General features: G+C 46.0%; 1 protein-coding gene across 1 annotated transcript in view; it reads left to right on the top strand.

Annotated features, from left to right (window-relative positions):
- Positions 1-1,617: 1,617 nt before the first annotated feature.
- The window catches only part of PPP1CB (protein phosphatase 1 catalytic subunit beta), a 342,596-nt gene continuing 320,268 nt past the window's right edge, over positions 1,618-23,945 (top strand). The window contains exon 1 of the mRNA XM_069608722.1: positions 1,618-1,964. Within this exon, the coding sequence (XP_069464823.1) occupies positions 1,913-1,964 (52 nt within the window). The 5' untranslated portion in view covers positions 1,618-1,912. The remainder of the gene's footprint in view (positions 1,965-23,945) is intronic.

Genomic DNA, 23,945 nt, shown 5'->3' with positions numbered 1-23,945 from the left:
ATGATCGAGAAATTCATGGGGAGCTTGAAGAGGGTACTGCAACAAAACGAGCTGAGCCTGTCACGGAACCAAGCATGTTCCGGGGATACCAAAACTCGCAACATGGGACAATGCCCCTCAGAAGAAGGTGTTCCAAAGAAAGGTGAAGACGAGACTGCCCCACAGAGAGGAGCTTTGAGAGACAGACATTGCAAAGCTACAGTTGGGGGATGCCACCAGGAAACGTGAGATAAAAAGGTATGCCGACAAGAAGCGGGGAGCACAGGCATCCACGCTGCAACCTGGGGACAAGGTCCTTGTGTGTCGGAAATAAGAAAAGAAATCAGAGTCAAGATTTGACCCTGGTCATCTAGTTATTACGCAGATCAAGGGAGCTCTGGTGACAGCCCGATCCCCGGGCAGGGTGATCACACGAAATGTGTCACAGTTCAGGCTCTACCAAGAGGCGAAGAAGGAGCTGGACGAAGAGAAGATGGGAGAGGAAACTCGCAGACAAAGATCCGAGAGTGATGAGGCGGCAGCGACTGAGAGTGAACCGCCTGTGGAGAGATCCACAAGACCGAGGCGATGTATTACAAAGAAGAAATGTGAGGCCAACTCTAAAAGGATTTTGTTTTACCCGAGGGGGAGATGTTGTGTCCAGCAGGGACACTGTTAACCCGGCATGACGAGCAACCCTTGTCACTTCGAATATGGCCAATGAGGTTCGTGCATGCGCGAGGAGGTTCCGTCGTGTGAGCCAAAAAAGGCAAAAGTGAAATAATGGGATATGCTATGCACTCTGTGGCCCTCATTTTTTGCACCACTGCACGCTGTGGGCATAAAAGACTAAATTTAAGCTGTCTGGTGTCCATAGACAGGAAACACAGTCTTGTTCGGGCCCAATCTCTCCCTTCATCCAGGTTTATGTTAAGCGAAAATGACTATCAGCCCTACAAAACTGGCGTCAACAGTTAACTCCATGCTGCGAGATGCATTCAAGTAGAGCATATGTTCCACTGATGCAATTTCCTGTTTTAGTTGTCTGAATCACAGGTACTTTACTGGAATTAAGCGTACGGGGGATGCGCATGTATGAACTAGACGGTGGCTGCAAAACACCCTTCCCCCATCGTTGACTGAACTCTGGAGCTTGTTTCTCTAAATTCACGGTTGCTAGGCCAACCAAGGGAGACGGTCCGTACCACGTCTCCACCATAACAGGGTATGTATCGGAAAGTGCAACAGTAACAAACGAGACAGTAAACATATCGGTCAGGAACTACCGAGTCCCAACAATAAATACAGCCGATATGCCAATTGTTGGTGTGACGTCAGTTGCTTAAGGGTTTTATTTGACCGTTCTACGTATCCGGACTGACGTCGTTCCTGTACAAACTATTTACGCTACAAGCCCTCCTCCAACTAGAGTAAGCACATTGACCATAGTCCAATCAGTGCTCAGACCAATGCTTTTCCCGCTCTCTAAAGAGGCAAGGGGGAGTAGGCGTTGTTCACTTTTGGATGGAGATTTGGTGACTGACATATCCAACAGCGCATGCGCAAGACCCAGTGGAAGGAGGGACACATTAGGGTCAGGCTGAAACGTCTTTGGAACTGCATATACTAGAGACAAGTAGCCTGACTCCAACATGGCCGACGCAATGGTATTGTTGTTTTTACATCGTTTACAGTGGATTGGAAATGACGTAGTTGCTCGGAAAAAACGCGGAGGAAATGATAGAGAAAGGGGCGTGGCGACAGCCTGACGGCTGCTGCAGGATGGGGTTTGGCGGCTCATGCGCAGTAGAAGTGGGCGTGGTTTGTTGGGTCGCTGTTGCTGTTGCTGTTGCCTCCCCGCGCGCGGTGGTTGCTTTTCGTCTGGTTCGGAGGTGGAACAGGGAGACCGAGAGCCCGGGCGCAGGGCCACAAGATGGCGGACGGAGAATTGAACGTGGATAGCCTCATCACGAGGCTGCTTGAGGGTGAGCCTGGGGGCGATGAGCGGGTGGATCCGTGCAGCGCAGAGGAGGAGGACCTTAGAGGGAGGGGTCGCCGTGGCCTTGATGGTCGCAGGTCTCTGGAAAGGACTTTGCCTACAATTTGCATCCACAGTCCGTGCAATTTTGTCCTCTGCCCTCGGAAGTTAGGTTTCGTCGTTGTATACACCCCCTTATTGTATTTGCCGCCTTTCCAGTGAAGGAAGAGGTGCTCGTCTCGCCCCGGAGATACCACAGGTCAAATACACACGACAGTCCGTCCAGTAGTTGCATGACACGGTCACCATTTGCCCGAATGTGACGCACCGACAACACAGGTAAACAGAATTCCTGCGCATGGACGTCAGGACTCTTTCCAGGTCTTGGGAGAGAGACCTTGCACCTGTCGGGTGGGGAGAGCAATGGGGCACTTGAGCAGGTTAGAGAACGAATTGGCACCTGAGTCATGCACGGAGTGATGGTGACAACTGGGAGTGCTGTGCTCCGAGAGGCAGCCCGCTGGGGAATTGTGGCCCAGAGTATGGTTACCAACTTGGCGCCTCTGTGGGGGCAGAGAGTGGTGTGGGTAGAGAAAGTGGCACCTGCCAGGTGTGACTTTTAAAGCCTTTATTCAGTGGAAAGTTGTTATAATAAACACTGTAAAGACACTGGGTGCTCGTATAGAAGGCAGAAGGTAGTTGGTTTTTTTGCTGCGTCCAATGCGTTTGTCCTGCCCTTCGAATGGTTGGTAATTTGAAATGGCTGGCCTTTGGAGTATTACATTCCCTCCTGCAGCACTGTACCGAGGAATTTTGTTATAATTCAGACAGCCCAAGCTATTTACACTTTCAACATGGGATACATAATGCTATTGATTTTCTCAGGCATTATGAGCGACACTACACATTAATTACCGAGCACGGACTTTGCTGTCATCTGAAAGTAAGAGCTTTATTCAATGAGTTGCAGGGTAATGCCAAATAGACACCAATGGGCTGTCCGTCCGCATAGCCGTTTGTAGTGGGGCAACGTTTAAACTGAAATTCGGAGATATAATGGCAAAAGTGAGTATTTGGATGCCTTAGGAGTACCGTGTTATCCTACCCCAAATGAACGAGTGGACCGCCTTGTCATGCATTCGATGCTTAAGATCTGTGTTTTAGCAGTTTGGTATTCCTGTCACTGCTAATGTTTGTCAATAACATCATAGTTTTCTTTCTGGATGTCTAATTGTAATAACTCGTTTTACAGCACCCCGTGCTCACAGAGCTAGATCATTCTACATTGTTCTATGAGGTCATACATGTAAACTTTTAAACCCCATATGAGAAATTACAAGAAACGTATCGGTTATGCCATATATCTCATGCAGCGGAGACTGGCATGAGAATCTGATGCCCCTACTCTTCACGGTCTGGCCACGCCCACGCCCTTGTATATTTCAGTTATTCATTTGAACGTCGCTGGATTCAAACACTAGCAATATTTTATGATCGTAAAGTTAAACGTACCTAGTGAGTAGTTTGGGGAGCGGTCGTATAATTCAAGAGATTGTTCTTTACGAATCCCCGCCCCCAAAAACAGTTTGTGTATTGCTTTGTAGATCTGGGTGGGTGAACCCCGCTTGTGAATGTATTTTAGTTGGTGCACCCTTGTTTTCCATGCTGTCCAGAAGGCGACGGGCATATGCTTTTCGTTTTAACTTGCGTTTGGAGTTTATATTTCCAACTCGTGTTTTAGTAATTGCTTTTTCTCTTCTGCGGGAGTTCTAGACGAACCTAGAGCGACTGTTTGGTAGGGGAAAATATAACATGTTCTCAGAAATGTTTGACAATAAAAACGTAAGCGCCTCCTTCGATCGCGCGTATTCGCAGCCACCACTTTGTGAGAAGGGTTGCCGGCCCTTACTGCAGCACTTGATAATACGTGTGCAGGTTATACTGTTCGGATATCTCCCCTCTCGTCAGCAATAGCTCGTCTAACAACTCTGCGCAGTCCAATGTCGATCGTGTTATGGCCGCGATTTGAATTGTAATTTTTGCGCGTTGCCTTGTAGAGCTCCTGTGCTTGCTTGATTGACCCAGATTGCTTTAAAAAATGATTGTGATGTGCCCAACGCCTATGCAAATAACCATCTGTGATTGACTAACACAGATGCCCTTTTTGTGCAGAAAGGAATGCCGCTTTGGCTCGGTCCCATACTGGCTACTTCCAGCAGGCTAGCATACTATATTTGGCTCTGCTTGAGATAGGTCACACAAACGTGACAGTGTGGAAAAATACCCCGCGAGCAAAGGCTCCAAGTTGTCGACATGAAATTTAGCTAGCTTTGCGTCGTATTTGGATGCTTGCTTTTCTTTCGAAATATGTGCACGTAAAAGCGAGTCCCAACATTATTCGCCGTAGGATGTAAGGCTCAGTTTGGCGCATTTCTCGCTTTCATTACCATCTTTCAATGTTGTGTTCAGTACATTCTAGGAGAAGTCTTGAAGTAAAAAGATTTGTGTGCGCACATCTCGTGTATGTGTCATTTATTGTACATACACACATCATTAAGCTACTTACCATCGTTTTAGATCTGCAAAGGAAATTGGTAAAAGTTTGCCATATCACTAACTACAGCCCTACAAATGCAATTCCCCTAAAATGTAATCAGCCGCATATTTGACCCATATGGTGCTACAAAGAAAATAATTGTTGTCTCCTTAAACTGATCCTGGAGTAGATAGACCCCGTGCTCCACATACGATTTTGCAGTTGGAGTTTAGTTATCTCTATTTTTTGTGAGTAAAATGTTTTTTTAAGGACGAAGTCCCATTCCCAATGAGAATAATTTTCATAGGCATGTAAAATGCATAACTAGAAAACAAATGTATTTCTTTGCACCCAGTTATTCATGCACATTAAGATATATTTGTACTGTTTTGGATCGTTCTGTAATTAAGTTTGTTCCTGTGGCACCACGTGTACTACTGGTCCAAACCTATCCACTGAGCTGTGTGGGTGAAAGCAGAGGGAAACGCATCTGTATGTCAGGTTTTCTGTATGTTGTAGTTGTACTCCATATTTTTCTTTTTGTGGGGTATTTGCCAATTTAACAGTAAGAGTGGCTGATGCATCCTTTATCTGTAGGGCTGAGTTGGATCCCCAAACAAAAGTCGCGACAACAACAGTTATCAGTGTTGCTTTTGGCTCACCATGCCAACTGGTGCTTTATAAACATGCACACATCACGTTAGGCTTTGTATTTGAGAATGTCAGAAGCATAAAAACACAACTAAACATAATAGTTTTCCTTTTGCCCATTATGTATGATCTCTCATGTGAAAGTTAGATTCACAGTGCGTCGGATACTTGGTCCTTGTTCACCAGCAGCCGCTCCTGCCTACTGGGTGATGCCGGGCATCCAGGAGCTGGTTTTAGCTCCTGCTCATTGCATCCTAATATCAAAGCCCATATTGGCTCACACCGCCAGTTGCATATTTTATAAACTGCCTTTGACCTAGTTAGTACCTGTATTTTGTCAGATGCATCTTTTTTATTCAACTTCAGACACGTTCTCGGTTTGCTCACACATACGAGGACTGAATGTTATCGATTCTACATTTCAGGCATGCGTTTTTCACTTCTACATTCTGCTCTTTGTAAGTTAAGGTTTGCCTTTACCATGTCCTGGGCTCCTACTGCACACCTGTGCCAATGACCACCCTTAAAAAGATCAGGTGTTAATTTGGGACACACACCACACCCTCTCCCCAAACGCAGATTTGGACTGTTTGTCATACACGCAAAGGGTAAAACAAGTTAATTGGGGCTATATATGCTATGAAGTTAAAACGTAGTGTTTTTTTTATCAGCTGTATTGGGGAACGCTTGTGCCATTGTGCACTTCACAGTGAAACGTTAGCTAACTGTTGGTGGTTCCTCTCACTTTGTCCTGGCTTTTATTAATATTGCTGCTGTCAACTCTTTTGATCTATTTGTTGAAAGTGGAGAAGAATGCTTTTGGTCCTGCAGAGCTTTTCACCTGATTCCTTAAAAAAATGGTCTAACTTTTGTGAAGCAATTTTACTGTCCAGTCGCTCATTTTATTTTCATAGTATGCATGTCATTGTGGAACAGACATACCAATGGTGAATCATTGCTGAAAGTGTCTTCAATTTTCTTTTTGTTGCACTCTCCAGGGGTGCCAACATAACAAAATCCTCCTAAAGATGGTCTGTTTGCAATACTTAAAGGGTCAATGCTAGAATACCTTTGGGCAACCCCACCAAGCAGCATGAGACGGTGATGACACCCCATTGGCGACCTAGGCAAGTAGTATTGCCCCTATTTAGAAAATGTATGCTAGTATGCAGCGTTTTTATAATTTTATATTTTTAAAGCCCATAATGGTATGTTAAGTGAAGCACATCACACAAAAAATGATGGTGGTATTGAAGGCACGCCCCTAAAGACTTAGAACAGAAAAAATACCTCTGCCCCTGCCAGGGCACAAAAGGCCAAGAGATTTTTGCAAGGATAACCAGTTTTAATTATACAAAAATAGGTGCCAGCAAAGAACTCTGCTGCCCAGGAACGTTCTGAGGAAAAAGGGTACAAGTGGAAGCTTAAGAGGGCACATCTTCAACAGTGTCAGTACATTTGGTAAAAACCTGCACGGCTGTTTGGTGCGATCCTATACATGGGAGGCATGCTCCATAGGGGGATGCCAGGCCATTGGTACCAGCCAAATCCGTCTGTCTTCATCACGTAGGAGTCTGCTCGGCTCATCGCCTCCAGGGAACCAAGGCCAAAAGAGCAATTAGCTACATTTGAAAAATAGTGCTATTCTATCATTATACAATGCACCTGGCAGGATCAAAGACTGGCACAGGGGGAGTTTCTAGATCACGCTAACCCACACACACATTTCACTCATCCCGATCGCGTCTCAAGGCTTCTCCCCCTCACGTTTGAACTATAATGTATCCCTCCCTGTAGCTCGCATTGCAAATCATGCCATTGTAGAATAAAGGTGAGGCACCCATGCTCTTGGATCTTTTATGTTTGGTGGGTTTATGGTCGGTGGTCTGGGGTCAACTAGTATCTTGGAATTCAGGGGTATTGGGGCATGGGTAGGTGCCAATAACTCATGGTTGGCTGCGTGGGAGTCAGAGGCCTGCTTGGCCGGTTTGTGATACCACGTATACCAACTGCCAGCGCCAGCACTGTCTTGTGGCCTTGCAGGGCACATTCTTTCTTGGTGCAACATATTGGCAGCACTTTGGGAACAAAGGGGTGTTTCATTGAAAGTTAGCAGCAGTGTGGGCCTCTTATCAGCACTTGGGCCTATTCAGATTCCTTCTTGAGGCTTGAGCTTAAAACGCTGAATTCTACTTGGCCATGTAGACCCTGTGCTTCGACCAGGACTACAAAATGGCGTCTACTTATATGTGCGCCCTATGTCTAAATCACATTTATTTACATTTTTTAAAGTGCTCACACAGCCTGCGGGCATCGAGGCGCTGTTCCAGGAATTAGTTGGATTTTAGTAGCGTAATTGTTTTTTTTTTTTTTTGGTCTTGCGTATTTATAACGTGCTGAAACACCCAGAGGTTTCTAAGCGCGGACCCGGGGATCGAACCTGCGTTGCTTCTGTGTCGTCTTGCTTCCAAGGCGCGCATGTTGCCGCTGAGCTATCCTCCCAGGACATATATAATATTATGATCGTGTGGGTATTCTTGGGACGCCTCTGTGGTATGTTACAGGTCTTCCAATGGGACTCTCCTCACCCTAAAGCGCCTAGGACCGTGGCTGTGGGATGGTGGTCATTCCCCTCCGAACAGTATTCTGGTCTTGGTGACGCACATTTTCTTCTCTATGGATAACTTGTGCAAAATGTTGACTTTAATCAGTTGGTTGAATGTGCCGGCATTGTATACTGTCTGTGAACAAACTACTTTTATCTATATTGTTATTGAGGTGTTCTATTAACTTGCTCACATTGAAGTAAGGCATAGATGTTTGTCCACAAAAGTGCACACACTTTACAAGCGTTTTTTAATTACCATGTTAAATGTGGTCTTCACGTACATATGTATTGTTAAAGTGGTTATTTTACTAGATAAAGTAAGACGAAGGCGATTTATTAATGCAACCTGGATTTGTATAGGTATTTCTTAAAAGTGAAATTGATGCGATTATATATATATATATATATATATATATATATATATATATATATTCTTTTATAGACTAGGTTGATGGCCTCTGTGAATGCATTTTGTAACCTTATTCTATTTTTTAATTTTGTGTAAAGTTTCTTTGTAAACTATGGATATTCACGCTAATTCTCACTCCTAGGCTCTTGCACTATTTCTTAGTGTTTGGATTTGGCTGCCGGTGGTTCATTGTATCGAGTAGTTTGATCACTTTATTAACCATCACTCCTTAAACAAAGTGCAGTTCTTGTAATCCCAGAAGCATTGATTTGCGTTATGCCCTTTAACCATTCAGATCCTATCTTGCTCCTGAAGTGTTTTTATTTGTATTTATCGGCTTTCCTTCTTGCATTGCAGCAGTCTCTCAGGATGCATGTGGTGTGACTGCTGTCGTGCTAGATTCAGTGCGGAAGCACCGTGCTCTTCTCCTTTCCTTAAGTGATCCGCTTGTCGTTCTGTTTACTGCCATATGAACCGTAGTAATGACTGAAAAGATGTCCAAAGGTAAATATGGCTAGATTGGAGGTTGGAAGTCAAATGGGACAGTTTACTCAATTGGTTAATGAAAACCATCCATAATCGTAACTTGCTGTAGGATTGTGTTGACAAACCAGTAGATCTCATATGCCGATAGGTCTTGTATTGAATTGGTATTGCACCCTATCCAACATCTAATCTGTAAGGCCCAGGGAGGAAATGGCGTGGAGAAGTTGCTTAGGTTATCTTGCATTGGTATAGTGTTAGTGTGCTATATAGTGCATGCCGCAGAAGCCCTTTTGCCTGTCGGAGAGTCCAAGGAGGACCGACTGAAAATTCAGTATTGCTAGGGAGGAGCCAAGTGATGAGGGTGAGGACTCTTAATTCTACTGTGTTGCTTGTGGGTCCCTTGCTACCGGATTGTCCACCCTCTACCCCGTTGTTAGCTCTTTCCTTGTATCTCTGCTTCCCTCACCGTATCCCCACTCCACATGACTTGTAAAGTGCTCCAATGCTTCCCAAAGCAAGGTCCGCTCTCAATAAACACCCTAATAATAATTCATGAACATCTTACATATGATCTTATTCTTTAAAAGGCACAAAGCATAATTAAAACAAATCTGTGCTCCCCAATAGTCATGTGTACCAAACTGATGCTGCAACAGTCCCACTGGATGTTTAAGTGATGTGTAGTGAACGTCACTGCCCCGTTTAGTAAAGGTTGTGTTGAGGTTTATTCACCATTAGTGTCCTTGATTTATACATCTGATGCTGTAGTGCTTTTAACCAGTTTGGTTTATTTGCCGTTAGACATTAAGGCAATGTTTGGCGTGAATTTCTTCACAAATAAATTTTGCGTATGAAGGGGATTTAAGTAAAGAGGAGTTAAACGCACCTCCTGGGTATCTATCTGCCTCACCCTTCCGCAAGGGATGCGCATGGGGCATGAGCTAGTCCAAACATGGCACAAAATTACACGCGAGATGCAAGCTGTAGCGCTTTCCCCCCTTGAAAGATACTAATCTATCGTGGACAGATTCCCGAACAATCTTTGTAATGTAGCTTTTTAATGATCTCTCGAAAACGTTTCTTCTCTATGCACTTCGGCACCCGTGAGAACTTTGCTCTGCTACCTGCTCATTCTTTGCAAAACTATCAAATCCGGTATCTTTCTATAATATCAGTTCAGAAGCAGCTTCTGGTACGGCCGGTTTCAGACCGCTACCTGCTAAATGAAGCTCTGCAACTTGACCCATAAATCCTTATTTTAGACTTTAATGCATTCTGGGCCTTTTTTTGCATGTGTTGATAGTTGGTGAGCGATCTGGACCAGGGCGTGTCCATGCACAGTTGGTGGGGACCAGAAGTGCGAATCCATGTTTGAGGTGTTTTTCAGAACATAGCTGTGTATATAGAAAGTCCTTGCCCCAATGTTGTAGACCAACCCTTTCAGCTAATGAACGTTCCCTGTGCTTTCATAGTCGTGCTTCTCCTCTTTGCAGTGGTTCCCCTTTTGTCAGAACTGTTTGCACGTTTTCCAGCCCTCTTGAAAAGAACCACAATCAGTAGTGCTGGCATTTGTATATTTATTTATATTCCCAAAGGATGTAGTGCCAGTTCCTTACTATTAGAACCTATTGTCCTATTGTTCACTCGTACACTTTTTAAAAATTTTTTTAAATTTTATTTTCTTCCCACCCACTTAATGGTTGTGTTGGACCGTGTGCCTTTTTCATATTTGCACCGGCAATGGCCCGGGAGATAGCTCTGGCTCAAGGCGATTCTTAGAAGCAAGAGAGCACAGAGCAGCACTGGTCTGAATCCTGGTCCCACGCTTAGCCTGGTTTCTGGTATTAAGCACGTTATAAGGATTGTTGGCAAAATGACGACCATCATGGTCTTTCTAGAGCTCCCGTTTAAAATGAAGGATTTCTTGTGCGTTTCGTAACATTCATGATTCAATGAACATTCCCATATGCTTTATCATGGTTTTGAACTTTGGTTATAAAATGCTGTAAAATGTATATTCCATTGATTGGGGGGGGGGGGTCAACATTAAAATTCAAGAAGCACAAGCGTGAAAGTAGCTCCTCGATGTCGACGATTTTCCTCTCGCCAGTAGTTATTCATCTGACCCAGGAGCTGTTGGTCACATACGTTTTCTTAAGATAGTGTACGTATGGGTTGGCAAGAAATCTACAGAAGATCAAAATATTCTGGGGGGGGGGGGAATGCTTCATAGCTATCGGATGACTTTTTATTCACTCGAACGTCTGAAAAATTGTTGAATTTGCTTTAATTTACGGTCTGTGAGCACCCGAAAATGCATGACCACACTAACCTAACCCTCTTTTTGTTGCTGTCTGGTACTCCGCTACTATCTTTATTATTATGAGCTCGTGCACTGTAACTTCATATTTCTTTCCCTTTTATTTACTCTAATAACATGTGCATTTGTAGAGCGCACGTTCACCACAATCGGGGCATTTTGGCGCTATTGACAGATAACGGTTGTTACCCAACTTAATGGTCCTCTTTTTATCCTCGGAAGGATGAAGGTTTGAGTGGACTTGCCAGGATTCAAACCTGTGGCCATGAGGTCAAAGTCATGCACCTGTCCTGGATGCATTAGTCCACTGAGCCACAGACCTGGCATGGGTTTATGCCAGCCTCCCTCTTTTTTTTTCTCTTGCTACCGCTCATCTGGCCATTGTGTGCTAATACACCCATGCCTCATGATCACTGATTCTGTTGATATATCGATTGCTTTTGCCATCTCATCACTGACACATGTTTCCTTCTGCTGTTTCTTTTTCTGTATCACCTGCTGCTGTACCCTACCCATCCCTACATCTTCACTTCTTAGGTGAAGATATAGGGTAATTTTTTAAAAGTAACTTTGGTTACGCTTTTGGTTAAGACTGGAAAATGAGTACATTGTGCAGGGGTTCAATATTCTAGATGCCAAGTTGTTTGCTACGGGCACTGTACGGGACTCGAGCCAAAGTCTATCACAGGAGTCATTCAATCATATTTTAAAGGACATCAAGAGGATGAATGGTTGAGTTATACCAGCTTTGATTCCAACACGAGACCAGATATATCAAACCCCTGTGTTTGGTGCAGTAACGCACCATGAAGTGTCACTATCTTACACACAGATGACCAATTTGCACATATATTATGTCACTGCGGAATAAGGGAAACATTGTTATGTCAAGTAACACCAAGATATTAGTGAACGATATGCCAATTTATGATGTTGCTCCGAGGGGCCATACAGGATACTTGTATGGCAGATTGATTTCATAGCTGACAGCCTGCTGCACACATGTTGCCCTGACATGAAGATCCTTGACATTTCTTTTGAAATGCAGTAGACTTAATGCATATCACTGAGTCGCATAAGGAAAAAGGCAATTTTTGGCTAAGTGTGTTGTACAGCTGCTGGAATGTTTTTCAGAATAGACACTTAACAAAATGGCAAAGGTTAGTCGACTTCATCAATAACCTTGGTTAAGGCAACAGTCCAGATGTAATTACAGGCATAGTTTGTAACTGGTTTGTAATTGCCATTGTCTGTACCGCTGCACATTCAAATAATGTAAGTCAACATGTAAGTGGAGAGATTTGTAAGCAAAATTTACATTGGCACTTTTTAAAATCTGTATTCTCTATTTAGTGCTATAGTTCACTCAGACTTTAACAAACACACAGTAGGGCTTCCTGCAGTACATAGTTTGATAGCCTTGTGTAACATTTGTTTATATTTTATAGCCTTTAGGTGTTGCAAGAAATATTGGGTCTTCTAATAGAACGGTTTTCTAATAGAGTAGCTTTACAAGAAATATCGTTGCTGTCATTGCTTTCCTGCAAGAAAAGGAGTGAACATGGCTTTCTTTCAAAGGCATGGCTGAAAATCATTTTAAATGTCACACGGGGTGCAGGGCTTGGAACGCTATTGATGCAGTCTCCTCCGTGGGGAACTCTGCATTTATAGCTTTAATGGGTCGGGGTGTGATCTGAAGCCCCTGAGCACACACTGACAGGCCCGAACCAGACAAGGAGCTAGGGATCCAGTAGATATCGCCAAAGCACAGGCAAGCGTGATAGAGAGCCTGGGAAAAACAAGATGGCGCCCACTGCTGTCACGATGCGCGGTCTCAGCGAGAAGAGGGAAGTCCCGGGCTGATTGGGCAAAGCGGTTGGAAACAAGAAATATATTCGGTGAGGGCCTTTGACCTCTTTAGATCTGCAGAAGCACTGAGCAGACTTCCACCAGTGTCCCTCTCTGAGACGGAAGGAACTCGAAACGCTTCTGCAAGGGCAGCAGATCTGTAGCCCATAAAATGGTGAAGGGAAAGGTGAACTTCTTAAAGAAAGGTTCCCCTCGGGGATTCTTGGCGGCGGTGCTTCCATTCTAGGGAGTTGAATGGAGCAACAAGACGTTAGGAGGAAAGCAGGCTATACTTGCCCATTCACCTGTCGAAGCTTAGTCAATACAGAAGCACTGGGGAGCTGCCCATGTGGGGGTCTGGTGCACTGCGGTCAGGGTGGTGCAGATTGCTGCAGGAGGCTAACGGGAACATGGAGAAACGGGGGGGGGGAATAGGCGAAGGCTAGAGACATTGCAGCATTATTACAAGTAGGGCTGGGTGATGCATCCAATTTTGGAGCTATATAGATATATTTTCAAATATAATAGCTATGCTTGTCATTTTGAAATGTTCAGCATACTTATCAACATCCTACAAACCTACAATTAGGCATGTGGGTAGGTTCCATGGTGTGGACAATGTAAAAGGTATAAAATATAAATATATACCTTATTTATTTTTAGTAGGAGTTACTGTGCGAAGCTAGTTATATTTTTTTGGTTTGTTTACATATTGATATTTACACAGCTGTGTGTATTCTCAAGCAGGAACTTTCATAAACCATATGGAGATATACATTGTATATAGCTGTTAAATATCGAGATAAAACTTTGGTCCATGTTGCCCAGTCCTAATTGCGAGGTGGGGGGGGGGACTGATGCGGTCACAGCCATGATACACTGCTTGGAACTATAATCTACAAATCAGGTCAACTGACCACTCCACAATTTCATGCTGAATTAATTTTAGCACTATTGGGCACTTACAGCGAAGGTGGAACACTTGGAAGGGAAAAAGGTGGCGGCGGAACAAGGTTTCAGTAAGTAAATGCCATGTCCTCTGACCAAACATAGACTATCTCATCCAGAGGGTAGCCCTGGAGCGCAATGGTGAGTTCCTAGAGGCGAAGCAAGAAGACATGGAAAATAGGGCAAGGAGAAATAATGTGTCTCTGAGGGGGATTCGACGACAATTCTGGACAGAAAACGGCCATATGTGGGCCTATTTAAATAAAAAAAGAAGTGTGTGTGTGTGTGTGCGTGCTCACTTTAACCATCCCACAAGCATGAGTCGGTTGCAGGATCGCACTCACTCCTGAGGGGTATCGAGGGAAGCTGGACCACCACTGGATGTCATAACCTGTGTACATTTGTCCCCCCACAAAACAGCATATACTGACCACATCACGCACAATGATAAATGTTTGCTTCTGGCATGACTCTATCCAGATATGGCTGCCTCAACAGTTTACATTTTTTAAAAAAGTAATGCTCTGAAACCATTGACACACTGCCCGCAAACTCAAAAAACAATGCTGTACAGATGGCTCTTTCCGGCTACTCTGCAGTTCACAATTGCAAACAAAACCTGGGCCATCAGCTCGCCAAAAGAAACAGAACATTTTCTACACGTTGACTCGCTACAGTGCCCACTGCTGACTGATTCACTAGATTAACTAACAACGTCCCCGGCTCTACAACCGCAACACACACCATGGACTACAACTGTGAATCGCTTAAAACCTGGTGGCCTCCTGAGATGCAAATGAGTCCTCTTTACAATACTCTCTACGGAAGATGCAAGACACGGGAGGGCCCTGAAAGGGAAAGGTCCGGGGACGCCCATGAGATCATGTTGAACCTTGGCATTAATGGGCTGGAACATCCACATGGTGGACTGAATTCATCCAGAACTCTGCAGACTCCCACGATATTAGCCTCGACCCATTCAGAAGATGGCTTGGAGGAGTGGGGGGATTTCATATGGGAGTAGCTTGTTTAGTTTATTTGATGGATTATTTGGTTTGTTAGAGGGGCAAAGGAAGCAGTTCTTATGTTGGGGTCTCTAAATGAAAATCTTCTGCAGCAATGGGGATTGATGCTTTGGTTGGTCGGGTAATGGTCTGATAGGCCTGGTGTCTGCTCCCCCATCATAATTGGTACACCCATATACGTGGAACAAAACCCCATACTCTTTCAGGTCCTTAATGTATAGGGCCCCTCAACTCGCCCTGTAAACGCATATTGGTCATACTGCAGCTTTCAGATGGTGTGCAGTTGCCTTCAAGAAACGCATTTAGCCCCCCACCCCCGACAAGACTAAACTACATAGCAGACTCTACCTCCTATAGTTTTTTGCATCTAGTTTGAAAAGGTAGGTACAGCTCTCCTGATGGCAACGAAAGTCCCTTTTGTGAAGGTGGTAACCCGGAGAGATCCGGGGCAGATGCACTGGGTCAACATTTCACGATATGTGCACATCTTGGACCATCCACCCAAGAGCAGGTCAATGGGCCGTGTTCGTACTGGTAAAGAGTTTCCCGGACCTCTTTATGCAAATTTTGGGTACTTTGAGTTCTCAACCTAAGTTACCAGGGTAATCCAGACGTGGACCCTGGTAAGCGCAAGGCCGAAGCCCTTTGGAAAAGTCACCCTAGCTCAACTAATAAAGCCTCCCTCCTGATCACCTCGCTTAATTATAAGGAGGCCATACTTCAAGCCAAAAAGGAGACATATAATTTACGCATATCCCAAGCAGAATCGAACACTAGAGAATTATTTAAAATTCTCAAAGAGTTAGAATCCCCCTCACCTGCCCCGGACACGTGCACCAAAGACAGCACCTGGTGCAATAATATACAAAATGCTCCTCTTAATAAAATATCCACCTTGCAATCCAAAATCAACGCCAAACAAAACTCCCCCCACACCCCCATATTTAGCAATACCAGGCCACCTAAAATAACCACCCCAGACTCCACGGTGCCGTTCAGATTCACACCGCTCACCGTTTTGGAGGTTGAAAAAATCTTCTGTAACTTAAAACCCTCTAACTGCCAAGGGGACGCTTGTCCAGCCCCGATCATTAAGGAATCGGCTCATGACCTTGCTCCTTTTTTTATTACCACATTTATGAACTCCTCCTTTCAGTCGGGAGTGGTCCCCAATAACCTGAAGGATGCATGGGTTATCCCTCTCCTAAAAAAAAAACCTACATTAGACCCGGAGGTCCCAACCAACTACAGGCCCCTCACGACGGTCCCATTTCTGCTAAAAATTCTAGACAGAGCAGTTTATCTTCAGATACAGAACTATCTGGAATCGAACAACCTACTAGGCACGAGACAATCCGGCTTCAGACCCAAGCACGGTACGGAGACAGCCCTCCTTGATCTCAAAAACCAAATTGAGGACCTCAAAGATGAAGGTAAACTAGCCCTGTTACTACTATTAGGTCTGCTGCCTTTGATCTGGTTAACCACCAAATCCTCTGTCACCACCTGAACACGGCAGCTCATTTCTCCGACTTGGCCACTAACTGGATTCAATCCTTCCTGGATAGCAGACAAGATGAGGGTATTCTCGCCTACCTCCTCTGCTGACCCTGCGCCAGTCCCTTGCGGGGTCCCCCAAGGATCGTGTGTATCCCCTACCCTCTACAATGTGTTTACTAAACCCTTGTTTGATGTGCTTGACTATCTGGGTGTCACCTACACTAGCTATGCTGATGACACCCAAATACCCATCCCTATCACGGTTGATTACACAGTAGATTCGAAAGCCTTAAATGACATTTACCATGTCATTCAAACATGGATGGCCCAACATGAGCTCTGTCTCAATGACGACAAGACAGAGCTCCTCATCCTAGGTACACAACAAAGACTAAACAAGCTGAACCCCATGTTTAGCTCCTTTAACATCGATGGAAATTCAATAAGAGTCTCCAAAGATACCAAAACGCTTGGAATCTACCTCGATTCCACTCTCACTTCAGACAAATGCAGTTGCGGCCGCTGCCGCCTGCACCTGCAAGTTGATCACAGCATGTCACCCTTTTCTTTCCACTCAAAACTCTACTACCCTTGCTAGGATCTTGGTCATGTCCAAACTGGACTACTGCAATGCATTGTACCAAGGCACCAATCAGGGTAACCTAGACAAGCCCCAGATCATACAAAACAATGCCATCAGAGCAGCCCTCAACATCCCTAGATCTGCACACATCTCGGATACCAGGAAGAACCTTCATTGGTTGTCAGTCACCCAAAGGATCTCACTAAAATCGCTTGCCCTGACCTACAAATGTATGAATAACCTGGCCCCCATCTATCTTTCCTCACGGTTCACGCAGTATACCCCAGTTCGTTCTCTAAGATCTACCCTGAACCAGAGCCTACTGATCCCGAGATACAAGCTCCAAACAGCCGGTGGATCCAGCTTCCCTGTCCTGGCAGCCAAACTGTGGAACTCTGTCCCCCTGACTATCAGAAACATCCCTTCCCTTAATCTATTCAAACACAGAGTCAAATGTTGGCTAGTCACACCCGATGGCCAAGCTGCACTCTGAAAATTTGATAACCTATGTATTGCGGTACAATTTACCAATGTTCTATTTAAATGCTACTTGTAATATAGTACTGTTACGTAACCACTGTATGTAACCACTGTAACCATTGTTTCTAAGATATGCGACCGGTAGCCTCCGGGCCTGGTCTGCGCTATACAAATAAAAATAAATACAAATACTGTGCTTGGAGAGGTACAGCTCCACCTCAATGATGAGGCCCGACTAGGCTGAAACACGTGTCTGGGGTTGCTGTTGGTACTCTTGTTCAGAAGAGAATTGCCTACCATTACGGTGCTGAACTACCTACGGGTGGGACTAAGAGTGATGTGTATGGACATTTCTCTGTGAAAATCGTTGTGAGCTAAAGCGTGGTTGAGACCCTCCCAGCGGCCATCCACCCAAGAACAGGTCAATGGGCCGCGTTTGTACCGGTAGAGGGTTTCCCAGACCTCTTTATGCATAGTCACTGAATTGCTCAGTTCGTCGAAGGGCAAATAATGATAGGAGGGTATTTGAATACGGTCCCAGCCCCGAATGTCGACAAAACAAATTCCACTTCCCAAAAACCGCCTTTGCGTTGCCTACCCATTTGGGGACGTTTGAGGTACCTATGGACACTACAGCATTCAGGGCAACTAGATTATACCCATTTTTCACTTGTCCACTGGACCGTCTCCAGAATTGATTTTACTAATCTCGCCTCAAGTAGTGTCAATCGCGGATAAGGTGCCCAGTTACGCAGGTTCTCTTGGATCATGCACTGTTCATAGTACACATAGGTAACCTTACTCCATCCTCCTCAGTGAATCCCATGTTAATTGTATGACCCCCTCCCCCATTCTTAGTGACTTCGCCCTCCGAGGAGACCTTGAAAGGCGATCACCTGACTGATTCGCTATCGGACGCAACAATATGGGATGCCACGAAGGCAGTTATGAAGGGGTTAGCTCATTGCCCAATGCTCTGCTTATGTAAACACAGGAAAAACCTCAATGCAATAGCCCAAAAAAAAACAATGCTCTGCCAAAATTCAACGACTTCTGAGATTAGCTCGTCATAAACTGGAAGCGCATTTGGTGGCGAACGGCTCAATTCATGACCAAAACTAAACAATCGTACTATGCCAAAGGCAATAAAGCAAAGAAATACCTGGTAAGGAAAATGGCTGGCACTAAAAACAGAAATGCAATATTGGGGCTGAAATATTAGAGGGGGGTGGTACATTACACAGAGGAGTCCAAGGTGCAGATTATTGGAAAAATACATGATGGCAACTGTAACGGCCACAGACAACCCGCACTCGGAGCAAACAGTACATAAAGAAGCTAGCCTCTCTTGGCTTTTGAAAGATGATAGGGTGAAGCTAGATCTCACAATTAGTATAGAAGAGGTAGACAAGTTGATTAAAATCCCTTAAAGAAACCTCCAGTTTCAGACGGTTATACCCCACTCTTTTATAAGACGTTATAAACCCCTCACTAAACTGTATCCCTTGTTCCTCCAGACAGAATGTGTGACCAGCATAATGGAAGAATCGGCCACTATACTATTACTTAAATCGGGTAAGCTGCCATAATATTGCTCCCCTTACAGACCAATCTCACTACTCCATATAAATGCTTAGATCTACTCGCCGTTTGCTAAGCGGTTTAGGGACAACTCCCAATATTGCAGGGTTCAACACTGGGAGGGGGGCAATATAAAGTATCCTTGTATGCTGATGACGTTATGCATACACTAATGAACCCGCATTCCTCTGTCGCAGACCACGTCATAACTTGATGGTTGCAGGGAATAGTGGACTTTGTGATTCATTTTCAGAAATCTGCAGCCTTGGGGATAGCATTTGATGGAATAAATGTACGATCCTTATGATTTCGTCCATTGACCTTTTTGTCTTTAGCTCATGGGTGAGGCCTCTGGGGATGATTTATGTATGTTCCCAGTAGGCTAATTCAGAAGGAGCCTAAAACAAGCATCCCCGTATTAGAGAATTCAATTGTATAACTGCAATAAACTGATACCTTCTTCCGTTTGCAAATAGTTTGCTGTTTATTTCTATTCACATGTATTAGCTTGGATCAAGCCTGTTGCCTCTCCCTACACAAAAATGAATGACAAAGCACACATCCACATATCCCAAAAAATCATTAACATTCCACTTGTGTACAGCTTATGAATACTTCTCAAATGTCCAGTACCTTACAACGTATAACCTTTGTTCAAGCTGAACTCCAGATCTCGCCCGAAACCACACAAATTTGTAATTTAAAAATGAAATATTATAATCATGTAAAATTAACAAATTACTGCATCTATTAACGCCCATGAAAAATATAGAAAGGTTTCAGCGTTTGTCTCTTCGTGGAGTTAAAAAATCAGCATGTTCTCTGGTCAACAAATTTGAAGCAGTTGACTCAACTTCCCAAGGATCCCAACTGATTTGACCTAAAACGCATAAATATAAATCTATGGTTTTTTAAAATTATTTGTTAAATCCAAATAGTCAACCTTAACAATTGATAGAACTGAAAAAAAATACATTTGTTACATTTATTAAGTGCACCTAACCCTTGGGCATCTGGAGCTTAAGAATATGGTTACAATCAATTGCAAATTTCTTCTTGTGCATGAGGAAGTGGGTTAAATCCAGTTACTTTCAAGCTTAGTCAAAATAATGTGCATAAGGAATTGGATACATCCGGTTACTTTCAAGCTTAATCAGAAAGATAGTGAGAGTACAACAGGGTTACATTCAGACGCAGGTCCGCTTGATTTGTAGGAACCTTAGGGTTGACTCAGCTGAGGGAACTGAGTGGGTAGTTTTTGAGGTCTTGGTTGAAGAGCCAGGTTTTGAGTTTTTTTGAAGAATGACCAGAGTGTGGGGGGTCGATCCTGAGCTCTGACGGCATGGCGTTCCACTAGTTGGCTGCGATGACCAGGCAGCTGGCGCCTTTTCTTTTATATCTGTAGCCAGCTGGCCTAGGTAGGGTGTTCTAGTGGGTCTAGATGGTTGTGCTTTGGTTATTTGGTTGGACAGGTAGCGAGGGGCGGTATTTGACTTGCATTTGTGTGTGAGTGAGAGTATTTTGAGTTTGATGCAGTCTGACAGGTAGCCAGTGGATATTTGTTCTGGATGTCGTTATGTGAGCTGATTTGGAAATGCTAAGTGCCGCTCGGATAGCGTTGTTTTGGATGATCTGAAGTTTGGTGATGTTTTTAGTTGAAGAGCCTGCAAAGATAGCGTTGCAATAGCCAATCCTGGAGAGGATTAGGGCTCTGGCTAGTGTGGTGTGGATCTCCACGGTTAGAGGTTTGCAAGCAGTGATGAGTTATGCAGAGGATGATGTTAGAGGGTTGACTTGTCGGGTGAGATTTGGAGCTGAATCTAGATAAACCCCTAGAGTTTTGACCTCTGGCTACTGTGATTTTGTTCCTATCAAGGTCAAAGGATATGCACGTGGCTGGGAGGTTATTCAGCCTGGATGGGCTGCCTATGATCAAAATCTGTCTTATCGTCATTAAGGCAGAGTTCATGTTGCACCATCCAGGCTTGGGTAGCAGAGTAGATGGTGTTCAAGGCTTTGGAGTCAGCGTTGTGATTACCCGAGATAGGTATGAGTATCTGGCTGAGGGGGGTACTGCTGCTGCTGTAGGAGAGAAGACTCTCTCATAGATCGATTTGACAAGAATGATTTGATCCAGCTTATGGCATTTTGAGAAGTGGGTGTTACTGGTTAGGATGGCAAGGCCGCCTCTGTCTCTGAATTGATCCATTTGGATTTTGTGATCTACCAAGGTTTCGGTGCCATGTCCGGGTCTAAATCCGGATTGGCGAAGGCCTCGAAGATTGTGCTTTTCGACGTAGTTCTGGATTTGTATATAGGCCACTCTATCTAAAATCTTTAATAGAAAAGGGACTGTGCTGATGGGCCTGTAGTTAGTGGGGACGTTGGGGTCCAGAGTTTTTTTTTTTTTTCCAATAGTGGGAGTACCCACGCTTCCTTCAGGTTTTCTGGTACTTAGTTGGCAATAAGAGTTGTTAATTACAGTTCTCCAGCATGGGGTCTGGCATGGATTCACATGCTCATGAATATTCCCAGTCAGGCTGGGAATCCTCGGTAAAGAAAAATCAGTAGCAGTTTTGTTTCTGATCTGTCTTTCATAGTAGTAACCAATCACTGATCTCTGCGTCATACTGACCACAGCCAATGACTGCCATCTCCCTGGCAGCCATCTTCAGATTTTTACCGCACGCTCAAGTGTTGGGAGTCCTCGTGCTTAGCTCTCGAGCTTTTGCTGCGTGTTTCGCGCTTTTTCAGGTGAATTTTCACATTTTTCGGTTAATCGAGCCTCAAGCTCCACCGTTTCTACTTCCGTTAACGGGTACCCATTGCGGGATTTTCCTACGCCCCTCAAGAGTGAAGATTTCGTCGAATCAACCTTTTGGAGGATTCCAGAAGATTTGCGGCCTACTTCGAGATGGCCCAGGACGCGAGTTCGTCACCCGGACCCAAGCTGTTTCGCAGCTGCCCTGGATGCGGGCTGCAGAATGTGTTTAAGGAGGACGAACTTTTGCGATGCCTCTACTGTCTTCATGGGGACAAGACTCATGTAGAGAAGGACTGCCAGTTCTGCAAGAACTTGTCGGAGCGGACCATGAGGGACCGTCAATCCCGTCTCGCCAGCTGGTTGGAGAAGGGCTCAACGGGTGAGCAGAAGAAGAAAGGGTCCGAGCGGGCTTCTAAGTCCTGTGCGGGCGCCCCGGCGACGGGGGCCCAACACCAGGCCAAGCGCCGCGACTGGCTCCGGGAGCGCCGAAAGGTCGGGCTCTTAGGTCGCCAGGCAGGGCGCACCTTCCCCGGCACTGTCAACCACGAGCCAGCGCTCCGGTTAAGAGGAAGTCCGAGACCCCTGGTAAGCTTCGGGAGAAGCCCCGTCCGATCTCGTGAGAGGGGGAGCGAGGCGTCGCCCCTCCCCCTAAGGAGAAGGCCCAGGACGAACCTAAGGTGGTGAAGGCCCCTACCCAGCAGGCAAAGGCCTCTATCGAGGCGATCGCGGCAACTCTGGCCAAGCCGGCAGGGACCCCGCCAGCGGAGACTGCCTCCGGGACTAGAGTTTCCCTGCCCCCAAGGAGGGAATCCTCTTTTCAGCCCATCGTCATGGCCCCCATGATGGAAGAAGTGAGGGGGGGCACAGTAGCCTCCTCGAGCTCAGAGTCAGCCTCGGAGGGGGAACTGACCGAGGCCGTGAGGAATCTCGAAGTCCAATTCGAGAAGGTTCGATCCCGCAAGGAAGATCCTCGGGAGATAACCGAGGAAGACGACGATGGCGAGGAAGAGCAGCCTTCCCTTCCGGCGCAGCCGGAACCTAGGCCTCAGGATAGCTTGGCGGCCATTTTGTTTGCGATCCAGTCCTTATGCTCCGAGATAAGGACGAGATTACCACGGCCCAGGCCGGAGGACCCGCATCCTGGCCTGTCGGGAAGTCCTCAGAACAAACGTCGGAGGACCCAACCCGCTCCTCCACTCGCCCCCGTAAGGCCTGCAGTTCCCTCCTCATCCTCCCACGAGTCGGGAGATGACGGTGCGGTGGGCTCGACGACGGGTTCTGAGGGCGACGACGACGGAACGGGTCTCCCGTCGCACGGGCCTCTCCGCCCGACGAGATTGGCTCATTCCACGCCATGATCGCCAGGGCGTCCGATTGTTCCAGCTCTGCCCGGAGGAGCAGAAAAAGGAAGGTTTCCTCTATCAGCGCCGGGAGGCCAAGAGGAAGACTGTCATTGCGGTGCCTCTAATCGATGACATCTGGGAGGAGGGCCTGTCGGTACTCAAGAACCCCTCCACGGCAGCAGCCAAATGGGACCGGTACGAGAAGTAGTACCGGGTCCCCGAGACCGCTCCCCTGTGCCTCAGGGCCCAGCCAACGCCAGACTCGGTTGTCTCGGTGGCGGCGAAGAAGAAAGCGGCGGGGTCAGGAGCCTCAACGCCGAATTCCCCTCCGGACGGCGAGGGAAGGAAGTTGGACGCCATGGGGCGACGGGTCATTTCGTCGGCGGCGACGACGATCAAAGCGGCCAACGCCCTGGCGATCGTGGCCCGTTACGACAGGGAGCTCTGGTTTAAGCTGGCCCCCATATTGGACTTCCTACCGGACGACAAGAGGTCCGTTACGACAGGGAGCTCTGGTTTAAGCTGGCCCCCATATTGGACTTCCTACCGGACGACAAGAGGTCCGAGGCCCTGGAAATACTTCAAGAAGGCGAGGTGGCGTCGGACCACGCCATAACGGTGGCAACCGATATTGCCGATACCGGGTTCTGCCAGCTGGGCAACGGAGTTTGCCTACGACGACGGGGTTAGCTCCGGACGACCGACTTCCGTCAGGACGTCCAGACCAGGGTGTTGGACATGCCGTTCGACGGCAGCAACTTGTTCGGGAAGGCGGTGGACGAATCCCTCCAAGCCATAAAGACGGACATGGATACGGCCCGCGCCCTAGGAGCCCTTCAGCAACGACGGCCCTTTCGGAGCTCCGGAGGCAGACAAGGGGCCTCCAAGGGATCCAGCGGTGGCTCG

The sequence above is a fragment of the Ambystoma mexicanum genome, chromosome 4q, assembly GCF_040938575.1.
Source record: "Ambystoma mexicanum isolate Mex_15411 chromosome 4q, UKY_AmexF1_1, whole genome shotgun sequence".
In the NCBI taxonomy this organism is placed as follows: domain Eukaryota; kingdom Metazoa; phylum Chordata; class Amphibia; order Caudata; family Ambystomatidae; genus Ambystoma; species Ambystoma mexicanum.
The sequence above is the reverse complement of the archived record's forward strand: the minus strand, read 5'-3'. Positions and strand labels throughout refer to the sequence as shown.